Here is a 23,050-nt window from a genome sequence, read left to right as displayed (position 1 = left end):
CAAGCAATCAAGTCCTTCCTGAGAAACTGCATAAGCTTACACTGGACATTTCAAATGTAAGTTACAGCTATTTATTTTCCTTTAATTTCCTTTGTTTTCATTCAAAGAAAATTTCACACCTTTTTCGGCCACATGAAACACATACATTGCAGAGTTCTGACAGTGTAAATTTGGTCTTGCAAACTTTCCAGCATTCTAAAAAGAAAGAAAGAATACACCATATTTTCTAAATAATTTTTTACCCTGTCACCACAGAAACATTAGTTGCTAAATTTCTGAAAAAGTTCCTTAAAACATTTTTCCTCACTAACAATATGGTGTATTTCTGAACCAGTTATGCCTAAAATAAGAAAGGAATCATTTCCTTTAAATTCATAAGCTATAGTGGCATATCATACCTTGCTGTTATCCCTTCGGAGATTTACACAAAAACGTTTTGCACTATACCTATGTAAATATGAAAGGTACTGTACCTGTAAAAGTTACAGGCTGCTGTCAGCAGCAAGCAGAAGTCTCAAGAGATTGCTGTGGTGAACTAAAGGCAGTGGTAACTTTTTGTTACTGTCACTGGATCATAGGTTTTCTTTCTCCACTATACAATGTAGTCAAAATGCAGAATATTTAAAAAAGTGTAGTAGTCTCACTTTATATATCGTTTCTACACCTGCTGTCTTCTTTGGGTACTTAAAACTCATTCCCTTTTCAAGGAAGAGCAAAGCTGTGCATATCAACCATTCACAATCAGCAACACGATTTGAACTGTGTTGCAGTAAAGAAGGAATAATTTCTACATAGATCTTGCAGTTACTTGACTGTCCTGGCATCCTGTTGAAATAAGGTATATCCATCTTAAAAGGATCCTATACTGAGGAACCCCATACACTTCCAACAGCTTAAGGCTTAACCCAAATTTTTCTCACTGATGCATACCCTAACAAGTTTGCTTCCATACTGTTATGAAACCAGTGACCTGTTGCTACCATGTTGTGTACACTACTGCTTATCCACACACTCATCTGAATATAACTCTTTGATTTCCCGTTGTTATGTACAAACACATAACTTTTATGTCCCAGTTTTATAGCTTATACTCTCCTTTCAGAGATCTATGCATGTATAGATGATGTTACCAACTACATATTTAATTGCATGATCCCTACAGTTACGTCCATAACCCCACCAGATGTTCTACTCTACTGTGTAGAAATCTGTTTCTCACCAGAAGGTTGTTCCTGTTATGTTTTATAATTTTTATATATATATATATATATATATATATATATATATATATGCAGTTACCTTTGCTTTTGTGCATTTTCAAGTTTAGCCATATGTTTCTCTTCCATTGTATGTAGACCCACAGTTATGTATGTTTTTTTTCAATAATGTATTAATAACCTTCATGTGGGCACAGTAGTTGTATGTACAACATGCTTTATCACCTATGTGTAACTTGTTTTTATTAGCTCCAAATGTTGCTCTTTCAGTGTTTTCTCTAATGTTTACACAGTATCCTTCCACAATGGTATATTTATACTTGATTCTAAAATGTTGCATATATGACGTGATTTCTTGCTTTCTAGTTAATTTTTTTGTTTACTCCTTATAGTACACATATATGCAAATAAGATACGTGTTTTTAAAAACTTGAAACTTTTGAATGGAGATAGCGATACAGTTAGGATGAGGAGATTTATCCTTTTCCTGACTGTAGTGTGATCTCAAAGTTGGTATATTTAATTTACAGGGGGTGTGTTGTGTGCAGGGGAGCTTGCCTCACTGCAAAAATGTAAAAAAAGGTAGATTTGTGTCATTTTTTGTGTTTTTTTTGATGTTCAAGTTTTCGTAAACTCGATCATATGGTTTCGACCATATGAATTTCTAGTTTCTGAAAACTCGATCATCTGACATGTACATATACATATATAGGTATATATATATATATATATATATATATATATATATATATATATATATATATATATATATATATATATATGTATGTGTATATATATATATATATATATATATATATATATATATATATATATATATATATATATTATATACACATATATGGATACATATCCTTTCTCTCTCTTTGAATATATATATATATATATATATATATATATATATATATATATATATATATATATATATATATATATATATATATATATATATATATATATATATATATATATATATATATATATATAAAACCTATTGTGTATGACCAAACCGCCCGAATGTCAAATGGAAAACACCAAAAAAAAGTTCAGCTGTACACCATAGCAAAAAAGAAAAAAACATTAATATCAAATTTATCTGAACAAAGGCAGGGTTATGGAAAGGTTTTAATGATGTTAAAGTGTAGGGTTAGGGCTGGGGGAAGAGACAGCTCTGCACCTCCTTAGTAATGGGTGCTAACCCTGACAATGCCCCTTCTCCGACCCTTAACCTTACACCTTAACATCATTAAAACCTTCCTATAGTACTCCCACTACACAAGGCAGACTCAAACACATGAACATTCATAAATACAGACAAACAACACTATATCTGTCCCCATAAACTTGCACAAAAGCACACAACACCCATTCTTCACTCATCCCCGACTCTAACCCTAACTCACTTACACACATACACACACACACACACACACACACACACACACACACACACACACACACACACACACACAGACACTCTCATTACCCCAACCCCATGTACCTATATCAACATTCCATATCATCGACATATTCATCATTCGGCCATCCATATATCAACATTAAATCACATCCCTGCGTTTGTTGAACAAACGTACGTTCAATCAAATGCAGGGGAACTATATATATATATATATATATATATATATATATATATATATATATATATACATGTATAATTATAGCTATTCATACATGGAGAGAGAGAGAGAGATGTATACATATAGAGATATTTTTATCTAACAATATACTGCAGAAAAGGTGTATAATAGTTGCCTCTATCTGGGACACTTTGTACATATATATAGACTCTTAATGTGTCACCAGCAATTTCTTTACATCCATGGCACATCACCAAATCTTTTTAATTGTTTACAGGGGTACTGCAATAATGTCCAATTTCAGGTTCAACCAGGGTGAAATACAAAACCCTTCTCAAACCAAAAAGCCAGACATGTAAGCAATAACAGAGTAGTTCAGATTACTAACACAGAAAAAATGTACTTGTATATTCTAGAAAACAAACAGAGTGTAATAGACAATATTTATATTAGTTTGTTTAGTGGATCCACCTTCAGAAATTCTGTGAGATGAGAAGAGAAGTGGAAAGGTAATAGTAATAGTGTGCTAGGTGATTATGTCCTGTGTTGAACCAAAATCATTTGCCTTGGATAAAGAGATGCTTTTTAAGTTGCATTCTGAATTTTCAGCAAGTGTTGATTTCCTTAAGGTTGATTGGGAGAGGCTGACAAACAGTAGATACCTAAGAGAGGAAAGCATGCACAGTGCTGTTTAGTTGGTTCTAGTCTTAATGAGACTTGGTGTGGCCATTGAATAGTCTCGCGGGTTGTATGAAGAATTTTTTTTTCATGACATTAAGCAGAAATCAGAAAAAATCACTGCAGATCACCACTGGTAGTAAAAAATGTTTAATATCTTTAAAAAGACATACCAACAACAACAGAAAATAAAATAATAAAACAAAAGATGAAACTATCCACTTTATGAGCGCTTTCGGGTCTTTACCCTTCATCAGATAAAACATCTTTCTAGTTGCTAGATTTTAAACATCATAACAGCCAATCACTGCTCAGTATTGTACCCGCCTATTTTTCAAGGCGGGTTTCATGATGACTACCTCATTAAGCCCTGGATGTGTATGTGCCATTAACGCTATTATCCACTCAGTTTCCTCCAGCTCAGTCTGGTTTTTCATATCACCTCCCCTGGGACTGCTATTTACCTTCCAAATTACTCTAAACCTAAACTCATGCCCTTCATATTGATCAATGTGTCTAAATAGAGCATTCTGTTGATTCTTAGTTGTAATGGCTGACAAATGCTGTAAAATCCTCACCTTGAGCATGTTATTGGTTTTCCCCACATAAAAACTTAGACAGTATTGGCACTCAGCTAGATAAACAACATCTGTCATCCTACATGTTGCTTTGACTCCGAAGTGAAGCTCCTTGTGTGTAACCAGATGTCTAAAATATGTTGCCTTGTTAATGAAACTACAGGCCTTACAATAACCATAGGGTATAGTACCTGTTTTATTAATAATCTGTTTGTATCTTAATCCCCTTTTTTGCCCTAAAGTGTCCTTTAAATTCTTATTCCTCCTAAAACCAAAACAAGGTCTATTACCTATGAACTCTTTCAGACTGTCATCAGTCCTAAGAATATTCCAGTTGCTTCTTACAATGTCACAGATACCATTTATATTATTGCTATAAGTAAACATGATCCTCAAGGATTGGTGGTCCTTAACCGAAGTGTTGGTAGCTACATCCATTACACTTCTTGTATGCTTGGTCAGTAGGGGGCCCATCCTTCTTTTTCTGAAGGTCATTTTCCGATCAGTTACACCCTTAATGAGTTCTCTGTTATATCCCCTCTCATGAAAGTGTCCCTCCAAACACTTCACCTCTTCCTCAAAATCTTTCTCTTCTGTGCAAATCCTGGATGCCCTGCAAATCTGTCCTTTCACAATGTTACCAAATGTATACCTCGGGTGCATGCTGTCATATCTCAGTAAGCTATTTTTCCAACAGCTCTTCGTATATAACTTCATTGTAAAGCCCTCACTGTCTTGCTTAATTCTTACATCAAGGAAATCTATCATCGTCCTAGAGTGAGAAACTGAGAATCGAAAGAAAGTAGTTGTGGTCTCTAAATAGGCAACAAATTCAAAAAGCTCTCTCTCATCTCCCTTCCACAAAATAAACACATCGCCCACGAAACGTCTAAATAACATTATTTTCTCTCTCCAAATGTTGTGTCTGTCCAGCACATAATGTCTCTCCCAAAAGGATAATACCAAATTAGCATAGGTATTCGCACAGGGGGTGCCCATCGCAACCCCCTGTGCTTGCCTATACACATCACTGAGACAGAGGAAGATGATGTATTCCAAAACCAACTTTAACAGATCCTAATCCTAAATCCCTCAATAATCTGCTCACAGCTCTTATCCCATAGTCATTACCAATGACTGTGAATAAATTTTGAACATCTAGGGTCACCATGATGTATACCCCTCTCAAGCTAGTCTGTTCAAATTCTCCCAGTGATGTCAAAAAATAACTGGTGTCTCTTAATATCTCTTCCACTAAACCCACATAGGGTCTCAAAGTAGTTTCTAGCCATATAGAGATGTTCTCCTTGACCCAGCCCCTTCCTGACACTATGGGTCTGAGAGGCAGGCCCCTCAGATCCTTGTGTATCTTAGGAAGGGCTTTAAAAACCGGAATAATGGGATGTTCAATCCACAAAAACCTAAATAGGTCTTCATCCATTAGACCTTGTGCCAATAAATGCTTCAGAGTATCCTGTACTTACTGTATTGTTGACCAGTATCGGTGAAATTGCGATATAAGTGTGTCTGTCAGACAATAGTTGTTTCAGTTTGTTATAATATGTGTTCCTATCTAGAACCACCACTGCTCCCCCTTTGTCTGCTTGTTTAATAATCAAATCAGTATTCTGCTGTAAGTCTCGTAATGCTGTTCTCTGTGTCAGTGTTAGATTATGAATTTTTTTATTTCTATCTTCTTGCAAGTAACTCATGAAATCCTGCTCACAACATTTAATAAATGTTTGCATAGTTGCATTAAATGGAGGAACGAAACTGCTGGGTTGCCTTAATATACCACATCGCGGTTGGCTGTTATTAGTGTACATTTGTTTCAACATCGCATTTCTACAAAAAAAATGACATCCATAACTAACTCATTATAACAACTATCCTTGCTCGGGACAAACGTCAAACCTTTGTTCAACACATTCAATTCATCTGCTGTAAGAACATAATGAGACAAATTATAAGCAATATTGCCACCAGTCATTTCGATGTTCTCCTCTTCTTCACTCCTCTCCCTTCGCTCTGAGAGTGTTTCCACTCCCCTTTCTTCTTCACAGGGGCCGGTAAGTGTGCTAAAAAATGTTCACTTCCATATGCCAATACCTGTACTTTAGGTCTGGCCCCTGAACCTGAAGCCTGGCCAGCACTCAGTCCCTCTGCTGGTACTGTCAACAGTCTGTGTATATCCCCGGTGTTATGTTGGAGGCCTAACCATCTCCTGCTCAGAGAAGCACGTGTTCTCATTACCATCCGTTTGTGGAAAGTCATTATGTGCTGATGTTTCATTCGCAGAACTTGTATCAATCAATGAACTTGCACCCTCCACATTGTTAACATCTCTCGACTTGGTGTTGTCTGGTTTGTACGAAACCTGTCTGCCAGCTGGTTCTTGTGATGAAACATGGCTTAAGGTAGACCTAGTATTTGACACATTGCAATTCTCTGTGGGCCATACAAAAATATTACCAGATGTAAAATCTTCATAGTCTCTTTGTAATTTCTTAATCTTTGCTGCTGCATTTTATAATCCGTTGCTGAAAAGGCACAATACAGCTCATCCAGTTTTTTCCTAAACCTCTCACCCTTAAATTCAGATTCCAACTTATTCTGTAGCATCTCCACCTCTTTGCTTAACTGCTGTTCCTCCGGTGTAAAAAAAACTCCAGTAACAGTTTCATATACGAGAAGCCTACATTGATATTTATCATCTGCCATTTGGCCAATAGTTCCAGGTAAAGATCTCCTTGTGTGGGCATATAAAATACCCTCATACCTCTCGGTACTATACCAAATTTCAGACAGGCTTCTAAATGATTCCTCTGCAACTGCAGGCATTTCAGCTTGTTGACTTTAAAGCTGAAATCTCTCACAGTTTCTTCAAATTTGAGATCTGTGCTAACATTCATTGACCCCATCAGCCGTCGCTCAGTGGCTACATGGCTACATGGAAATCAAGATTGAGTAACGGATTATTTGGCGTAACCAGTGGTGATCTGCAGCAATTTTTTCTGATTTGACTTGGACTGTGGTTGTGCTTAGCAGATCTTTGGCAAGGTCTCTAGATTTTGTTTTTGGATTTTATGACATGAAGCTGCAAGGAGAACAAATTTCTGGAGTTGGAGTATTTTGTAAAGTTGGGATCCCAATAATAGGTTAGATTTTGATTTGGCTTTTTTTTCTAGGGTGATACAGTAATGTTCACAGAAGGGTGAATTTGTAATGAACAGCATCTGCCAGTTCTTTACAAACTCACCTCTCCTCCATGGTCTAATATGCTTTTGGCGTAGCTCATGTAAGTCTAGCTTGAGTTGGGACTTAATATTAATATGAGAGTGACTTGATCAGTAAATGACCAGATCATCTCTAGAAAATTGTTAATGAATATGGAGAAGAGGAGAGGGGCAAGAGATAATCCTTGTGGTACACCTGTCATGATAGGTGCAGATTCTAGTTGGGAGGATCCTATTTTAACTCTGAAGTGCATAGCAGTGAGGAAGTATTTAAACCAGGAAGGGCTGTCTGAGATAATATCAGTTTCAAGCAGTTTGTTTAGTAGAAGACAGTGGTCAATGAGATCAGATGCCTTTTTCAGGTCGATATGTAGAACCCTAGTAAGAAGGCCTCTATAGATGTTTTGCAGGAAGTCATTGGTTAGGGACTAAAGTGCTGTCGTAGTACTTCATCCAGACCAGAATCCAAGTTGTTTAGAGGTGGGTGGGTCATACTGCTGGATGTATTTGAGTGTTGACTACTTTTTCTAGAAGTTTGACACCAGGATTGGGAGGGTGGATATTGGACAGAAGTGAGAAGTATCTTTTGGGTTGGTTTGCTTTGGGAGGAGTTTAATTCAAGCAGGTTTTTTGCAGATCTGTGGCAAAATATTTTGTTGAGACACTAATTATGTATATATATATATATATATATATATATATATATATATATATATATACACACACACACACACATATATATATATATATATATAGAGAGAGAGAGAGAGAGAGAGAGACAGTGTGTGTGTGTGTGTGTGTGTGTGTGTGTGTGTGTGTGTGTGTGTGTGTGTGTGTGTGTGTGTGTGTGTGTGAGTGAGTGTGAGGAAGACATAACTGATCTTTGCAGTGATAAATGAATAGGATTTATGTTGTCAAATGCAGAAAGGGTGTCTATGAATATTTTTGAATAGAGTTGAGCCTTTTTTGGAATGTATCCATCTGAAGTAGAGGAGAGGGCTCTATAGAATTATGCTATTTAGTACAAATTTCAGGCTTATATACTGCACACACACACACACACACACACACACACACACACACACACACACACACACTAATCACAGGCACATATACCCAACAAAACATCCAGCTTTCATAAAGCAACCTCTCTAAACCAACATCTGGAGTTGGTTTAATAAGAATGCTGAAACAAAAGTTAAATTCAAAATATCAAGTAAAGCTTGTATTGCATTTTACATTCACTTCAATTAAAAAAAACAGACAACACACTGTATACACATAATACGTATATGCAATCACCCTCAAACAACACTTCAGACTTAAATCAAGGCTATGTAAACAAAACTTACTTTTAAACAAAAAATAAGTAAATAGATTAATAAAATTATAAAATGTAAGAGAAAATGAAGACTGCAAGTATCAAGTTAAAATAGCATTGCTAGAAAAATGAACGAGTCTAACTGCCTAAACTAACTAAAAATAAGCTAACAAAAACACAACTAAACAATAAAACTAACAAACCCTAACATAAACCTCACTGCAGTATTAAAATATATCATAAAAATGAAATGCTACTACAAAACTAATTACTCAGAAACTATAGTACAAAAGCACAGGAATGCATCACAAATTAAAAGTAAAAAAAAGGAAATTACTACACTTCCCTGTACTATCCTATTCATGTGTATTACCCCAACCTATAAAACCGGCCTTGTGCAAGACATGCTTTCCTTAACAATGCATCTAAGTAAGTCACACGTGTGCTCGTACGCACATGCATACACACACAAACACACATACACCATATTTCTCAACTACTATGATTTAGGTATAGCACTATAATTTTGGCTCTCAGTTTTAAACTTGCTCCTTGTGGATTTACTGCCATTCCTCATAAAGTTAGACCTGCTTATAAGAATATACCTTATTAAATAAATAATGCATGCACCTACAAAGATTCCATATCACTAACAATATAGGGTCTAGGATAAGTACCTTCTTACCTACCTAATTAGTAACTAACCTTCTGCTTGGTGTGACGTCTGGACAGAGGAAGGAGGACAAGGGGACCTGGTGGTGGACTGAAGAAGTACAGGAGATTATACAGAGGAAGAGGTTGGCGAAGAAGAAGTGGGATTGTCAGAGAGATGAGGAAAGTAGACAGGAGTACAAGGAGATGATGCACATGGTGAAGAGAGAGGTGACAATGACTAAGGATAAGGCATATAGCACGTTGTATGACAATTTGGACACTAAGGAGGGAGAAAAGGGCCTGTACCAACATGTTAGACAGTGGGACCAAGCTGGTAAAGATGTGCAGCAGGTTAGCATGATAAACGATAATGAGGGAAACATGCTCACAAGCAAGGAGAATGTGTTGAGCAGATGGAAAGAGTACTTTGAGGGGCAGATGAATGAAGAGAATGAGAGATAGAGAAGGTTGGATGATGTGGGGATAGTGAATCAGGAAGTGCAACAGATTAGCAAGGAGGATGAAAAATGGAAAGGCTGTTGGCCCAGATGACATACCTGGGAAACATGAAGGTGTTTAGGAGAGATGGCCGTGGGGGTTTTAAACATATTATTTAACAAAATCTTGGAAAGTGACAGGATGCCTGAGGAGTGGAGGGGAAATGCATTGGTACCGATTTTTAAGAATAAGGATAATATGCAGAGTTGTAGTAACTACAGAGGGATAAAATTGATCAGTCACAGCATGAAGTTATGGGAAAGAGTAGTAGAAGCTAGGTTAAGAAGGGAGGTGATGATTAGTGAGCAGCAGTACAGCTTTATCCTGGAAAGAGCACTACAGATGCAATGTTTGCTCCAAGGGTGTTGATGTAGAAGTATAGAGAATGTCAGAATGAGTTGCATTGTGTCATTGTGGACTTAGAGAAAACATGTGACAGGGTGCCTAGAGAGGAGTTGTGGTATTGTATGAGGAGTCTGGGAGATAAGAGAAGTATTTAAGAGTGGTACAGGATATGTATGAGGGCAGTGTGACAGTGGTGATGTATGCAGTAGGAGTGATGAATGCGTTCAAGGTGGAGGTGGGGTTATATCAAGGATCATCTCTAAGCCCTTTCTTATTTGCAGTGGTGATGGACAGGTTGATAGACAAAATCAGACAGAAGTCCCTGTGGACTATGATATTTGCAGATGACATTGTGATCTGTAGTGAGAATAGGGAACAGGTTGAGTTGACACTGGAGAGGTGGAAATATGTTCTAGTGGGAAGAAGAATGAAGGTCAGAAGGACTAAGACAGAATATATGTGTGTGAATGAGAGGGAGGATGGAGGAATGATGAGGATGCAGGGAGTAGAGTTGGTGAAGGTGGATGAGTTTAAGTACTTGAGAGCAACAGTTCAGAGTAATGGTGAGTGTGAAAGAGACATGAAGAAGAGAGTGCAGGCAGGGTGGGGGGGGTGGTGGTGGAGAAGAGTGTCAGGAGTGATTTGTGACAGACGCATACCAGTAAGAGTTAAAGGGAAGGTCTACAAGATGGTAGTGAGACCAGCTATGTTATATGGGTTGGCACTGATGAAAAGACAGGAGTCAGAGCTTGAGGTGGCAGAATTAAAGATGTTAAGATTTGCATTGGGTGTGACGATGTTGGGCAGGATTAGAAATTAGTATATTAGAGGGTCAACTCAGGTTGGACAGTTTGGAGACAAAGTCAGAGAGGCAAGATTGCTTTGGTTTGGACATATGCTGAGGAGGAATGCTGGGTATATTGGGAGAAGGATGAAAGGATGGAGCTGCCAGGTAAGAGGAAAAGAGGAAGGCCTAAGGTAAGGTTTATGGATGTGGTGAGAGAGGACATGCAGGTGGTTGGTGTGACAGAGCAAGATGCAGAGGACAGGAAGAAATGGAAACAAATGATCCATTGTGGCAACCCCTAACAGCAGCAGCTGAAAGAAAAAAGAAAAGATATAAGTACCTTCTATTACTGTATAAATATTTTCTGTTTATTATGGAGCTTTAATCCCTGGACCTTCATTGAAAAGGGATCTTGCCTAGTCCAGCCAGACACTCCCAGTAAACAAATGTAATTTATAAATAAATGAATATATTTTGAGAAAATAATAAACTGCACCTCCTTAAGACCCTTCATTATGATTTTTAAAGCTTACAGGTTCAGCAATATCATAGACACTCACACACACACACACACACACACACACACACACACACACACACACACACACACACACACACACACAAACTGCATATATACCAGTACTCAGGCATAACATAGCATCTATCCTCTTCCTTAAATGCTACACTAAACCTACCCCACAAACACTCACACATACACATGCATCCGAAAGGCCAAAACATTTGGTATAGCCTAGTGTTTCAGTATTCTGCTCACACACACTGCTGCTTTCCAGTAATCCTGTAATTAGGCAACCTGTACAGACGGAAACATTGAACACTCATATAAGCGAATATTTTTTCAGGCTGTAAATAACAATAAAAGCTCATATGACTGCATATTGCTGGCAGGGGGTGTGAGGGTACAGGGTACTTGCCCCTTTCTCCAAAAAAATGATTTTTATTTTTTAATTTTTGTTGTTTTCAGACATTTTAGGTTAAATTTAAAATGATCATTCTTTTGATGTTTTGAATGATCAGTGTTTAATGATATATACTGTATATATATTTATGGCATTAACAACAATGCCACCCTTACGTAACTCCCTAACCCCTACACCTAACATCCCATTTATGCAGGGTGGCAAGCCCCCCTGCACCCCTCACACCCCCCTAACTTAATATTCCAACTTCGAGATCGCACTACAGTGAGGAAAGGGATGCATTTTCCTAACCACACTGTACTACGATCCTTTTACATGAGCAAATGTTATATTTGCAAATGCACAGTCCATTTGCAAATATGATGTTTGCTCATGTAACCTGCACACATATGAAGTATTCAAACAGCTGTTGTTCGAATACTTCATAGCTGTGCAATTGCATGGCAACATTTTAATAGTAAACCTATATATATATATATATATATATATATATATATATATATATATATATATATATAGGTATATATATATATATATATGGCTGGACTAGGCAAGATCCCTTTTCAATATATATATATGGGTCCACTTCACATGACTGAATCTCAAAATACTGAATTTCATTTGACCATTTGACTGAGACCACAATACCTAATTTTCAAAATACTGAAAACTCATTTGACTGAAAGCTTACAATACTGAATTCCAAAATACTGAATTTTAAGCCATAGACATGCACACTTACAACACCAACAGCTAACTTTTTCCAAAACTTAAAAAAATACTTACTTACCCTCTTAACAGAAACTGGACGATAAAAAACTAAATTATGTGGTAGGGCTACTCCCCCCAACTATATATATAATATCACAAACATGTTAAGAATTTTTGACATGAAAAGTTGGCAACCCTAATTTTCAGTATTTTGAAAATGAGGTATTGTGGTCTCAGTCAAATGAAATTCAGTATTTTGAGATTCATTCATGTGAAGTGGACCCATATATATAAATGTGTGTGTGTGTTTGTATGTATAATATAGATAGACAGGCAGCATTATCTTAAATGAAATACTATTCGATTTTTATATATATAATATTAATATATTAATATATGACTTTATGGCAAAGAGCTAAAAGAATAATTACATGTAGAAAATGACCTTTACAGAATTGCACTGTAAATTCTAATGCCACATGTCAGGTTTTGAACCTGAAGAACAGTGGGCTAAAATAAAGATAATGGAGTCTTGGCTTTCATTTGGGATGGTCCCATAACAGAATCATCTGTTTAGTGCATTGGCCATTACTCTTCTGGCTGCCCACTTGTACCATCACTACCACCATTCTTGTCAGTTAGCAAGTAGTGGGATGTAAAAGTCTCATCCATTCTAAAACATATTATCATGTTCCTGTCTTCTCAAGTGAATTTCATGAGGATTTCTGTTTTCTAATTTTTCAGCCAATTTAAATTCTTCTGATAGCCATAGTGATTTGTTTTTTACAGCTACATGTTTGCTCTGGTATTTTTATTTATTTAGTTGTTTGTTTGTCTAGTTAATTATCCCTTCACCCATAGCCCCAAACACATGCATGTACACTTACCACATTACATTTTCTATGCTTTCCTTGCATGGTGAGCAAAATTCTGTGTAGCATGAGCACCTTTCTTTACTCAGTAAGCTGTGTTTTTAGGCTTCTCTGTAGCAGCACTTGGGGTTGTGGATTGGTGTAATTTAAACAAATGATATCTGCCCAGATACACATAAGTATACTAAATTAAATGCTGATTACTTTTTGCGTTGACAGACTGATTTCTCAACCCAAATTAATTCTGTGCCTTATGCCCATTTAGTGACACAGTAGGTTGTAGCTTCTGAAACATAAAAAAGCAGCCATCAGGAAATTAATAAATATTTATTTTTGGCCCAGGATATTGAAGAATACAGGAAAAGCTGCACCACAACATGCTGAATGAAAAATATTTCCATAACATTTGATTTTGCTCTGCAGAAGAGTTCTTGATAGGGATATATTTGCTCTTTTGGCAGAGAATGGCCCTTTCCCAAACAGGTGTTTTTCACCTGTGCCCCTTAAGTCTTTAAAATGTCAAGTCGGCAGTGAGAGCATACATCAGTATTCTGCCCAAAACTGATTTGGACATTCCAGCTATACCAATTTTAGTTAATTTCAGATTATGTGGGAAAAAACAGTTTAGAAGAGAGATTGTCAGAATGGGGTTGCTTCACTTAGCTTAGAACAAGTTTTATTTTTTCACTCAGTTGCATAGCGAGTAAACCATAACTGCTCTGGCAGTTTAAGGACGCACAGAATTTAGGAGTCCTGAAGTTTAATCATTAGACAGATATGTGCAGCTTTCTACCAATGTCTCGTTAACCTTTTATATCATTTGCTGCTCTTTGTAACCTAAATTATTTACCTCAGCAGTCATCATCTTTTATATCAACAACCAGCACATTTATTGCAGGCACACATTTTCTTTACATCTTTAACTTTGTGCTAGTTAGAATAATCCATATTTGAATGTAATAGGGTATGAAACATGCTTGACAATTTGCAACGGCACTGAACACTGTCACTGCTTCTTTCTTGCTTATTTGTGCTTTATTGCTGTGCCATAATTTTAGGCATTACAGTGTTTGTTGCTCAGTTGCTGAGTTTTTCATGTTGCTTCATAGTTCTATGTGTTAATCCTTTTTTACTCTTTCAATTGGATATTACTCAAATCAATTTTCCATTGTTGTAAATATTGTACCTATTCACCAGTAATTATAATCGTTTTGCACCTGTTTGTTTACTCTGTATAAATCTCAACCAAATGTATTATAAGTAATTATTGTATATTGTCTTAGGATCTATTATGTTTTCACTTATATATACCTTGGAGCTTTTCTCCGTGAGCCTCCACCGAAAATGGGCTCTCCATGGACCAGTGGACTTTCCCAGTAATGAAATGTGAATAAAATAAAATAATAAATATAATAATAAATTGTGTGTAGGGGATAGGATAATCGGTAATGTAACAATGTTTATCAGGCAATTATACTTTGAGATATGTGTACTAATTATTAAGTACACATCAGCAAATCTAGAGAAGTCAATGTTACTCATTCATATTTCTAAAAGTTTCACTTCCTGTTAATTATTATACTAGGGATTATTCTTTATAGTAGATGGATTTTTTTCATGTACTATGCTTCTTTTTTTGAGTTTGGGGAGAAATTGATATAGAAAGCAAAGCTATTTCTGTTACAGAAGGGGTTTCCTTTTTACATTTCCCCTTTTTTGTATTATTTTATATACACCCATGCTTATTGCAGTCGCATGCATAGCCTAGTTAGCTTCCCTGCTTAATACCTAGTTTACTTAATTTACCAGTTGTTGTATCATAGTTAGTTTGTTACCCAGCAGTTTTATACATATCTTTGTTTTGTTTTCTTATCGTTGTCTATAGAGCGTGTTTGCTGTGCAGCAGTTACTGTATATACAGAAAGATTTGTTTCCATTGCCACGTGTGTTGCCTGTTTACTGACCAGCAGTTTTATGCATAGTTGTTTAACTGTTTTCCCTGTTGTTTATATAGCCAAGTGTGCTAATTATCAGTTATATGTATATACCCTTTATTTCCTAGTGCATATGTATCCTGTCTGTGACTAAGCAGATTTATGGAGTTTGCTGCACAGGTGTAAGAATATACAAGTTTGTGGCTGTATTGTCTTGCAAACAGCTTTGTTTCTTTTGTTACAGCTGTATGCATGACCTCATTTTCACCTAATATATATATATATATATATATATATATATATATATATATATGTATGTGTGTGTGTGTGTGTGTGTGTGTGTGTGTGCAGTCTTTATACTGCCCAACTTTTGTATCCATTTTTGTCAGTTTCCTTTTGTTTTCTATGCAGCCTGCCTTCAGTTTATTAGGGGAATGCATTAGTCACTGGTTTCTTAATGTATACCTGCCCCATTTTTGTCACATTTTTTGAACGGCTGTATAAACAGCATGGCTGACCATTCATGCTAGTGTTTGCTACTCGTTTTCTTCTTGTTAAATACACAATGGAGTTGTACCTAAGTTGCATTGTTTCCTGCTGTTCACTATGCAAATCCACTAATGTCCCATAGCTACATACAATGATGTTTGTTTTACCAGTAATATTTAATTAATAACTTCTTTTGTTACACAAGCATGTACCTCACTCTGTTTCCATTCTGCTATCCACATACTCTATTATCCCACAAAAGTAAATACTATTTTGTTTGTGCTTGCTGTTATATACATAGTTCTGTTTTTCTTCGACAGCAATACACATTATTCTCTGTGTCTGTTACCATTACATACAGCCCTGATTGTTTGATTCACATGTCACTATCCCAGTTATGTTGCAAATGGTTTGCAATTAAATGCCGGATTAAATACACCAAAGTATAACACATAAATGGTATGCTTGGGAAATTGAAGTATGCACATGGAAATGTAATTAAATGGAAACATGCCTGTTGTAATTACATAGAAACCATTAACGCTAACCCTAAAATTCCCTTCCGGCTCCCTAGCCCTAAAATCCCTCTTCTACTCTCTAAACCTAAAATTCCCTTCCCACCTACTACCCTAATCCACACTCCCACCCTCACCTACTCCCTCACCATGGTTGTTGCAGTTACTTCACTCAAACCCAAATAATGTGTTGCATAAGCCGCAGCATCTGCTTCCCAAACTCACATTCGAGTTCAAGCAGAAGAAGCAGTGGTCTACTCAAGCTAAAAGATGCTCGAGCTCAAATCCCTTTTTTTCAGAAAGTAGTCTTCGAGTGCTTGGGACAGACGACATAAATTGGTTAACGTTCACAATGTCCTGTTCTCTGCCAGTGACTTTTAGCTGTCATCTTTTATTATATTGTATATATTACCTCAGAAATGCTGTCTGTAGACCTTCAGCACAAATCATTAGCAATCTGTATCTTGTTTTGTTTCTTTTCTAGATTTAATTAAAAAAAGCAAACTCACTTTAAAGTAGTATAAGTTAAAGCGAATGGCAATGGAAACCTTATGACCATGTATACTTGGTTATTCTTCCTTTTTAAATCACTTGTAGTGAGCTCCATAATAACTCCAAAGTGAGAACATTTCTGCCACAGTTTAGAGCTGTCTCTGCTGTCCATCAAGATTCTGCCTGTGTTAGAAGGAATTGGTCTAATACATCAAGACTAGGCCTGGACAGGTCCTGTAGACAAATCAATCTTACTTCTCATGTTGAGATATTCTATCCTATGGTATGGTAACTCTTCACTAGTCTTTCGCCTCTCTGAAGAACAACACTTAAATATTTTCACACATGCCATGTCACATTACAGAAACACTGACTTAGCTCCATAATTAATCTATAGCTACAGCACTATTCAGAAGGACGCTTGGATCTGAAAAAATGCTACCTTTCCTGCATGTTACTTAGCTCATGAGTGACTGGCATCCAGAAGTTTTAAGTTATTCACATCCATGGATATATTTCTGAAGGGTTGGGTACATTAGAAGAAAAGTGGGGGAAACTTCAAACACTTGGATGGCAACTGTGTTCCACAAGGCAAGGCTGATGGCTAATTTACCTTTGGGTCTAATGAACACAGGTGGGTGTGTTAGGGCTACTACTGAATAATAAAACATCTGATCCAGAAAACGTAGTATTAAAATTGTTTTTGTAGCACAAAACAGCTGTCCACTAATTAAATATTATTAGACACTTTAACAGAAACAAAAATATATATGTATCCCATGGGACCCTGCCAGTACAGAAGTTAACATACAGTGTTTGCATTTCTGATTTTTTTTTTCTTAATTAGAATGTGTCAACATTTGCTCAGTGTACCATTGTTGTATTTTATCATGTATTATATTGTCTAAACCAAAGACTAATTTGTCTTTTTTCTCTCCCACCCCTTCACCCCCCTTTTTTCTAACAGCACTTCTCCTGGCTCAAGGTAAGTAATATTTTTCTTGATAAAACGTTATTAATAAAGCTATGTAATAGCCACTGTTATCATCACATTACTTAGATAAATATGTGAAAATATTATTTTAGTATATCTTTGTAGGTATTTGACTTTGTAAAGTTGACTTATGTGTATCTTTGTATTTATGTATGTGTGTGTGTGTGTGTGTGTGTGTGTGTGTGTGTGTGTGTGTGTGTGTGCTTGAATAATTCCTTAAAAAAAAAAAAAACAGGACACAAAAGTGGAGAAATTAGGCAAAGTTATTATAAAGAGGTACCTGTCTTTTATTCTCCTAAGCATGATCTTAGTAGAGAAATGAGGCAGTTATTAGATAAAGCAATTATGGTGAATGTTTGATTTTAATGTATTAGCTTATACTGGCTGTGGTAAAAGAAGGGGGGCATACAAAATTTCTACACTGTGTCATTCTGTTTTTGATATACTTGATTGGAGACCCATACTTTCATCACTGTATTTAGTGCAGATCAGCCAATGAACCAACTTTAGAAAATAAAGTAGATATTAGTTATACTTATGTGTAAGGTATATATCATAAGTATCCACTGAGTAATTGTCAGCAGGTTTGAATGTTAAAGGCTGAAATCTTCTTGGGGTCATATATTTTTGCCCTTGCTTTAATCTATTTATAATAAGTCTAAAACACAGCAGTGTACTGTTTTTATTTCAATAGTGTTATCTAATTATTGCTTAAATTAACTGGTATGAATTTAAGTTAGTGAATTTTTAAGAAACTATTTACATTTTATGTAGGAGTTCGATCATGGTTTTATGCTTGTTTTTCATGCTTTGTTTTTTCTGTTATATGTATATTTTATAAATATTGACTTGTATGTGATTTGAAGACTATATGGAAGACCATCAAACCATGCATATTCATGGGATTTTCCTAGTTAAAACTTTTAGAATAGGAGTGGCATGAACTCTTCAACTGTGATTTAATTATGATGAAACAATCAGTTTCTCAGAAGGAAGCTATAATCTCATTTATATGGAAGTTCCTGGTACCTTTGAATACATTATTTACTGCTGAGTATTCTTCGGGTATTTGAGAAATACCATCTGAATCTGTTTGCCTTTTTTAATGCATGATGATGTACTGATTTTTTTTCGGCTGCCTTCCATTTCACTGACACTTTTATTTTTAGAGTGATGTAAAATTTCACTCGTTCAGAGATTTCATTCCTTATTTAACCAACGCACGGTGTTAATATCTACAGCAGCATGGGTAGCAATTTATTGATGTATGCTCTGGAATAAACAATAGGCACAAGTTATGAAGTATATGTAAATGTTCCCTACTCTCAGATTTTGGTTTTGTAATAATAGTGTTTTCAGTCGGGAACAATATGTACATGTCCTTAGTAAGGTATCATGGCAAACACTGATCGTTTTCAGTTTTCCTTTTCTTTAAAGAAGTGCCTTTCATGTATGTTCTGAACACTACAATACAAGAGTGATTGAATTTATTTTCAAAGCCTCTGGCTTCCAGTCGACAATATATATTTTTTTGGTTGTTTTTTGTAGACGCATCTCCTAATGTTATTGAGTGTTACAGAGACACAATCACTGGCATGCTGATTTATTCAGTAAAGCATTTTCAGTATAATACAGAGCAAGCAATGCCAGGCTTTCTGCACTGGGGGGGTGGCTTAGTGCTCCAGGGCACAATATCCCTACACCCCTGGTGACCTGGGTTCTACTAGCAGCCATCATGCCAAAGGACTGGCTGTAGTGCTGAACATCATTCATGTCTTCCTTAAGAAAGAGTCATAACTGAATCAGTCTTTTTACACATTATGCCTCCAAAGTAGCCTACTCCTTTATTTTCCGCAGCTTGACAGTTGCTATACTTTCACAAAACCCTTGCCTAATAATTCTTCTAGGTTCCTTTAATCCCTTACTCTTGCCTTTGTGAGCATGCCTGGTTGCTTTACCATGGCCAATATGATTCACACTGTTGTGTGGCCACTGGAACTTTCCTCTAGCAGAGCTTAAAAGTGAGTTCTGAACATTGTTACCTAGTTGCAAATGGTACTGACAGGAATTGTAACATGGGGGGGTACTTGTATTGCACCATGTAACTACATACACTGTATAGTGATATATTGTATAACACAACATAAAATGACACCAAAAGTAGACTGTAAATTTATCTCATCTGCCTCGATATTGCCAAAAGAACATGACAGTTACCAGATGTCTCAAGCATTTTTAAAAGTCCCAGCTGTCTTAGCTTGTACTATCAATCCTGGTAATTCTTTCCATCTGTCTACCATATTCCTCTTGAGGAAATGCTCCTAATGTCTTCATTGAACTAGGTCTCCTTAAACTAGTAGTTATGCTCCCTCCTGCAACCTCTGTCCTTCTTAAACTGCATACTCCAGACTTGTCTCTTTTTTTCACAAGATAGTAGCAATCTGGGTATAGCAAATGCCCTGATATTTTAAGGTAAGAGAATGTTTCTATTTTTTTTTCTCTGATGATTGCAGCAAACTGTGACACTACATTTCAAACAACTTAATATGACACAAATTAATATAAAAAATGAATATTTACAATAGAAATTCTTTAGTTTCATAGTAACATAAAAAACTCTGTTAGAGGATGGGGTTTTCTTTTAAAATCATACATTTCAATAAGAAATGCCCACTCTGCACAGTGAAATAAGTGGCAAAACTAATCTCATCACATTTAATGTCATATGTGTCTATATATTTTTATCATGCCCCCTGTATTTATATCACATCATAGTGATAAAAGATTAAGCTTCCCTATTCCTGTTTTCATCCTCCACTTTCTACATTCACTGCACCATCCTGGTTGTCTTTCTGTGTACCTTTTTCAACACTGTGACCTCATTCTCCTGTAAGGTCTTTAGAAAGTAGTACTCTGTCTATGATGTCACAGTAGCCTGACAGAGGGGCATCACCTTCCTTTCCCTTAATACTATACTCCTTGATATGCACCCTAACATTTGGTTTGTCTGCCACATTTTGACACTGTCCTTGATATTTTATATTTTCATTTATAATAAACTGCAACTCAGCCACTGGGGATGCACAAACCCAGCCACTGGGGATGCACAAACCCAGCCACTGGGGATGCACAAGGCAGTGCATTTCTTTGTGCCGGTCCCAAGCCCGGATAAATGGAGAGGGTTGCATCAGGAAGGGCATCCGGCATAAAACCTCGGCCAAATTACTTATGCAGAGAACATTTTATATTTCCATACCGGATCGGTCGAGGCCCGGGTTAACAATGACCTCCACCAGTACTGATAGCCAACAGGGTGCTGGTGGAAATTGAGCCACTGTTGGCCAAAGGAGAAGAGGAGAGGGAAGGCATGCCCAAAGGCAGGAAGAGAGGAGGAAGGTTAGGAGTGTAGTAGTGAGGGTAGGAATTTTGAATGTTGGCAGTATGACTGGTATAGGGAGAGAGCTAGCTGATATGATGGAGAGAAGGAAGGTTGATATATTGTGCGTGCAAGAGACCAGATGGAAGGGAAGGAAGGCCAAGTGTATAGGAGGTGGGTTCAAATTGTTCTATCATGGTGTGGATGGCAGGAGAAATGGTGTAGGGGTTATCCTAAATGAACAGCATGCCAAGAGTGTTTTGGAGGTGAAGAGAGTGTCTGATAGAGTGATGTTTATGAAGCTCGAAATTGATGGTGTAATGATGAATGCTGTTAGCGCATATGCTCCACAAGTTGGGTGTGCAATGGATGAGAAAGAAAAATTTTGGAGTGAGTTGGACGAAGTGGTGGTGAGTGTACCCAAGGGTGAGAGACTAGTGATTGGAGCAGACTTCAATGGGCATGTTGGTGAAGTGAACAGAGGGGATGAGGAAGTGATGGGTAGATGTGGTGTTAAGGAGAGGAATGCAGAAGGTCAGATGGTAGTGGATTTTGCGAAAAGGATGGACATGGCTGTGGTGAATACGTATTTTAAGAAGAGGGAGGAGCACAGGGTGACATACAAGAGTGAAGGAAGATGCACACAGGTGGATTATATCCTATGTAGGAGGGCCAGTCTGAAGGAGATTGGAGACTGTAAAGTGATGACTGGGGAAAATTTAGTTAAGCATCATAGAATGGTGGTCTATAGGATGACATTGGTGATCAAGAAGAGGGGGATGAGTGTGAAAGCAGTGCCAAGGATTAAATGGTGGAAGTTAAAAAAGGGTGATTGTGAGGTGAAGTTCAGGGAAGAGTTAAGACAGGCACTGGGAGGCAGTGAAGAGTTACCAAATAGCTGGGTAACTACAGCAGAGCTAGTAAAGGAGACTGCTAGAAAGGTGCTTGGTATCACATCTGGACAGAGGAAGGACGACAAGGAGACATGGTGGTGGAATAAGGAAGTACAGGAAAGTATACAGAGGAAGAGGCTGGCGAAGAAGAAGTGGGATTGTCAAAGAGATGAAGAAAGTAGACATGAGTATAAGGAGATGAGATGCGTGGCAAAGAGAGAGGTGGTAAAGGCTAAGGATAAGGCATATGGAGAGTTTTATGAGAGATTGGACACTAAAGAAGGGGAAAATGACCTGTACCAATTGGCTAGACAGAGGGACAGTGCTGGAAAAGATGTGCAGCAGGTAAGGGTGATAAAGGACAGTAAGGAAAACGTACTCACAAGTGAGGAGAGTGTGTTGAGTAGATGGAAAGAGTACTTTGAAGGGCTAATGGATGAATAGCATGAGAGAGAGAGAAGGTTGGATGATGTGGGGATAGTGAATCAGGAAGTGAAACAGATTAGCAAGGAGGAAGTAAGGACAGCTATGAAGAGGATGAAGAATGGAAAGGCTGTTGGCCCAGATGACATACCAGTGGGAGCATGGAGGTGCTTAGGAGAAATGGCAGTGGAATTTTTATCCAGATTGTTTAATGAAATTTTGGAAAGTCTGAGGATGCCTGAGGAGTGAAGAAAAAGTGTTTTGTTACCTATCTTTAAGAATAAGGGTGATGTGCAGAGCTGCAGTAACTACAGAGGGATAAAATTGATCAGTCACAACTTGAAGTTATGAGAAAGAGTAGTGTAAGCTAGGTTAAGAAGGGAGGTGATGAGTAGTGATCAGCAGTATGGTTTCATGTCAGGAAAGAGCACTACAGATGCAATATTTGCTCTGAGAGTGTTGTTGGAGAAATACAGAGAA

The 23,050-nt window shown here is 37.0% G+C and overlaps 1 protein-coding gene across 3 annotated transcripts in view; it reads left to right on the top strand.

Moving 5' to 3' along the window:
* SLC8A3 (solute carrier family 8 member A3) overlaps positions 1-23,050 on the top strand; it is a 1,486,960-nt gene that overhangs the window by 1,229,602 nt on the left and 234,308 nt on the right. For all 3 annotated transcript variants that reach the window (XM_044073965.1, XM_044073963.1, XM_044073964.1), the window contains exon 4: positions 17,852-17,869. In XM_044073965.1, coding sequence (XP_043929900.1) covers positions 17,852-17,869 — 18 coding nt within the window. The remainder of the gene's footprint in view (positions 1-17,851; positions 17,870-23,050) is intronic.

Source organism: Protopterus annectens, chromosome 6.part0, assembly GCF_019279795.1.
Source record: "Protopterus annectens isolate FY-2018-M chromosome 6.part0, PAN1.0, whole genome shotgun sequence".
Classification (NCBI taxonomy): Eukaryota; Metazoa; Chordata; order Ceratodontiformes; family Protopteridae; genus Protopterus; species Protopterus annectens.
Note: the sequence above shows the minus strand (reverse complement) of the source record. Positions and strands in the feature narration are given on the sequence as shown.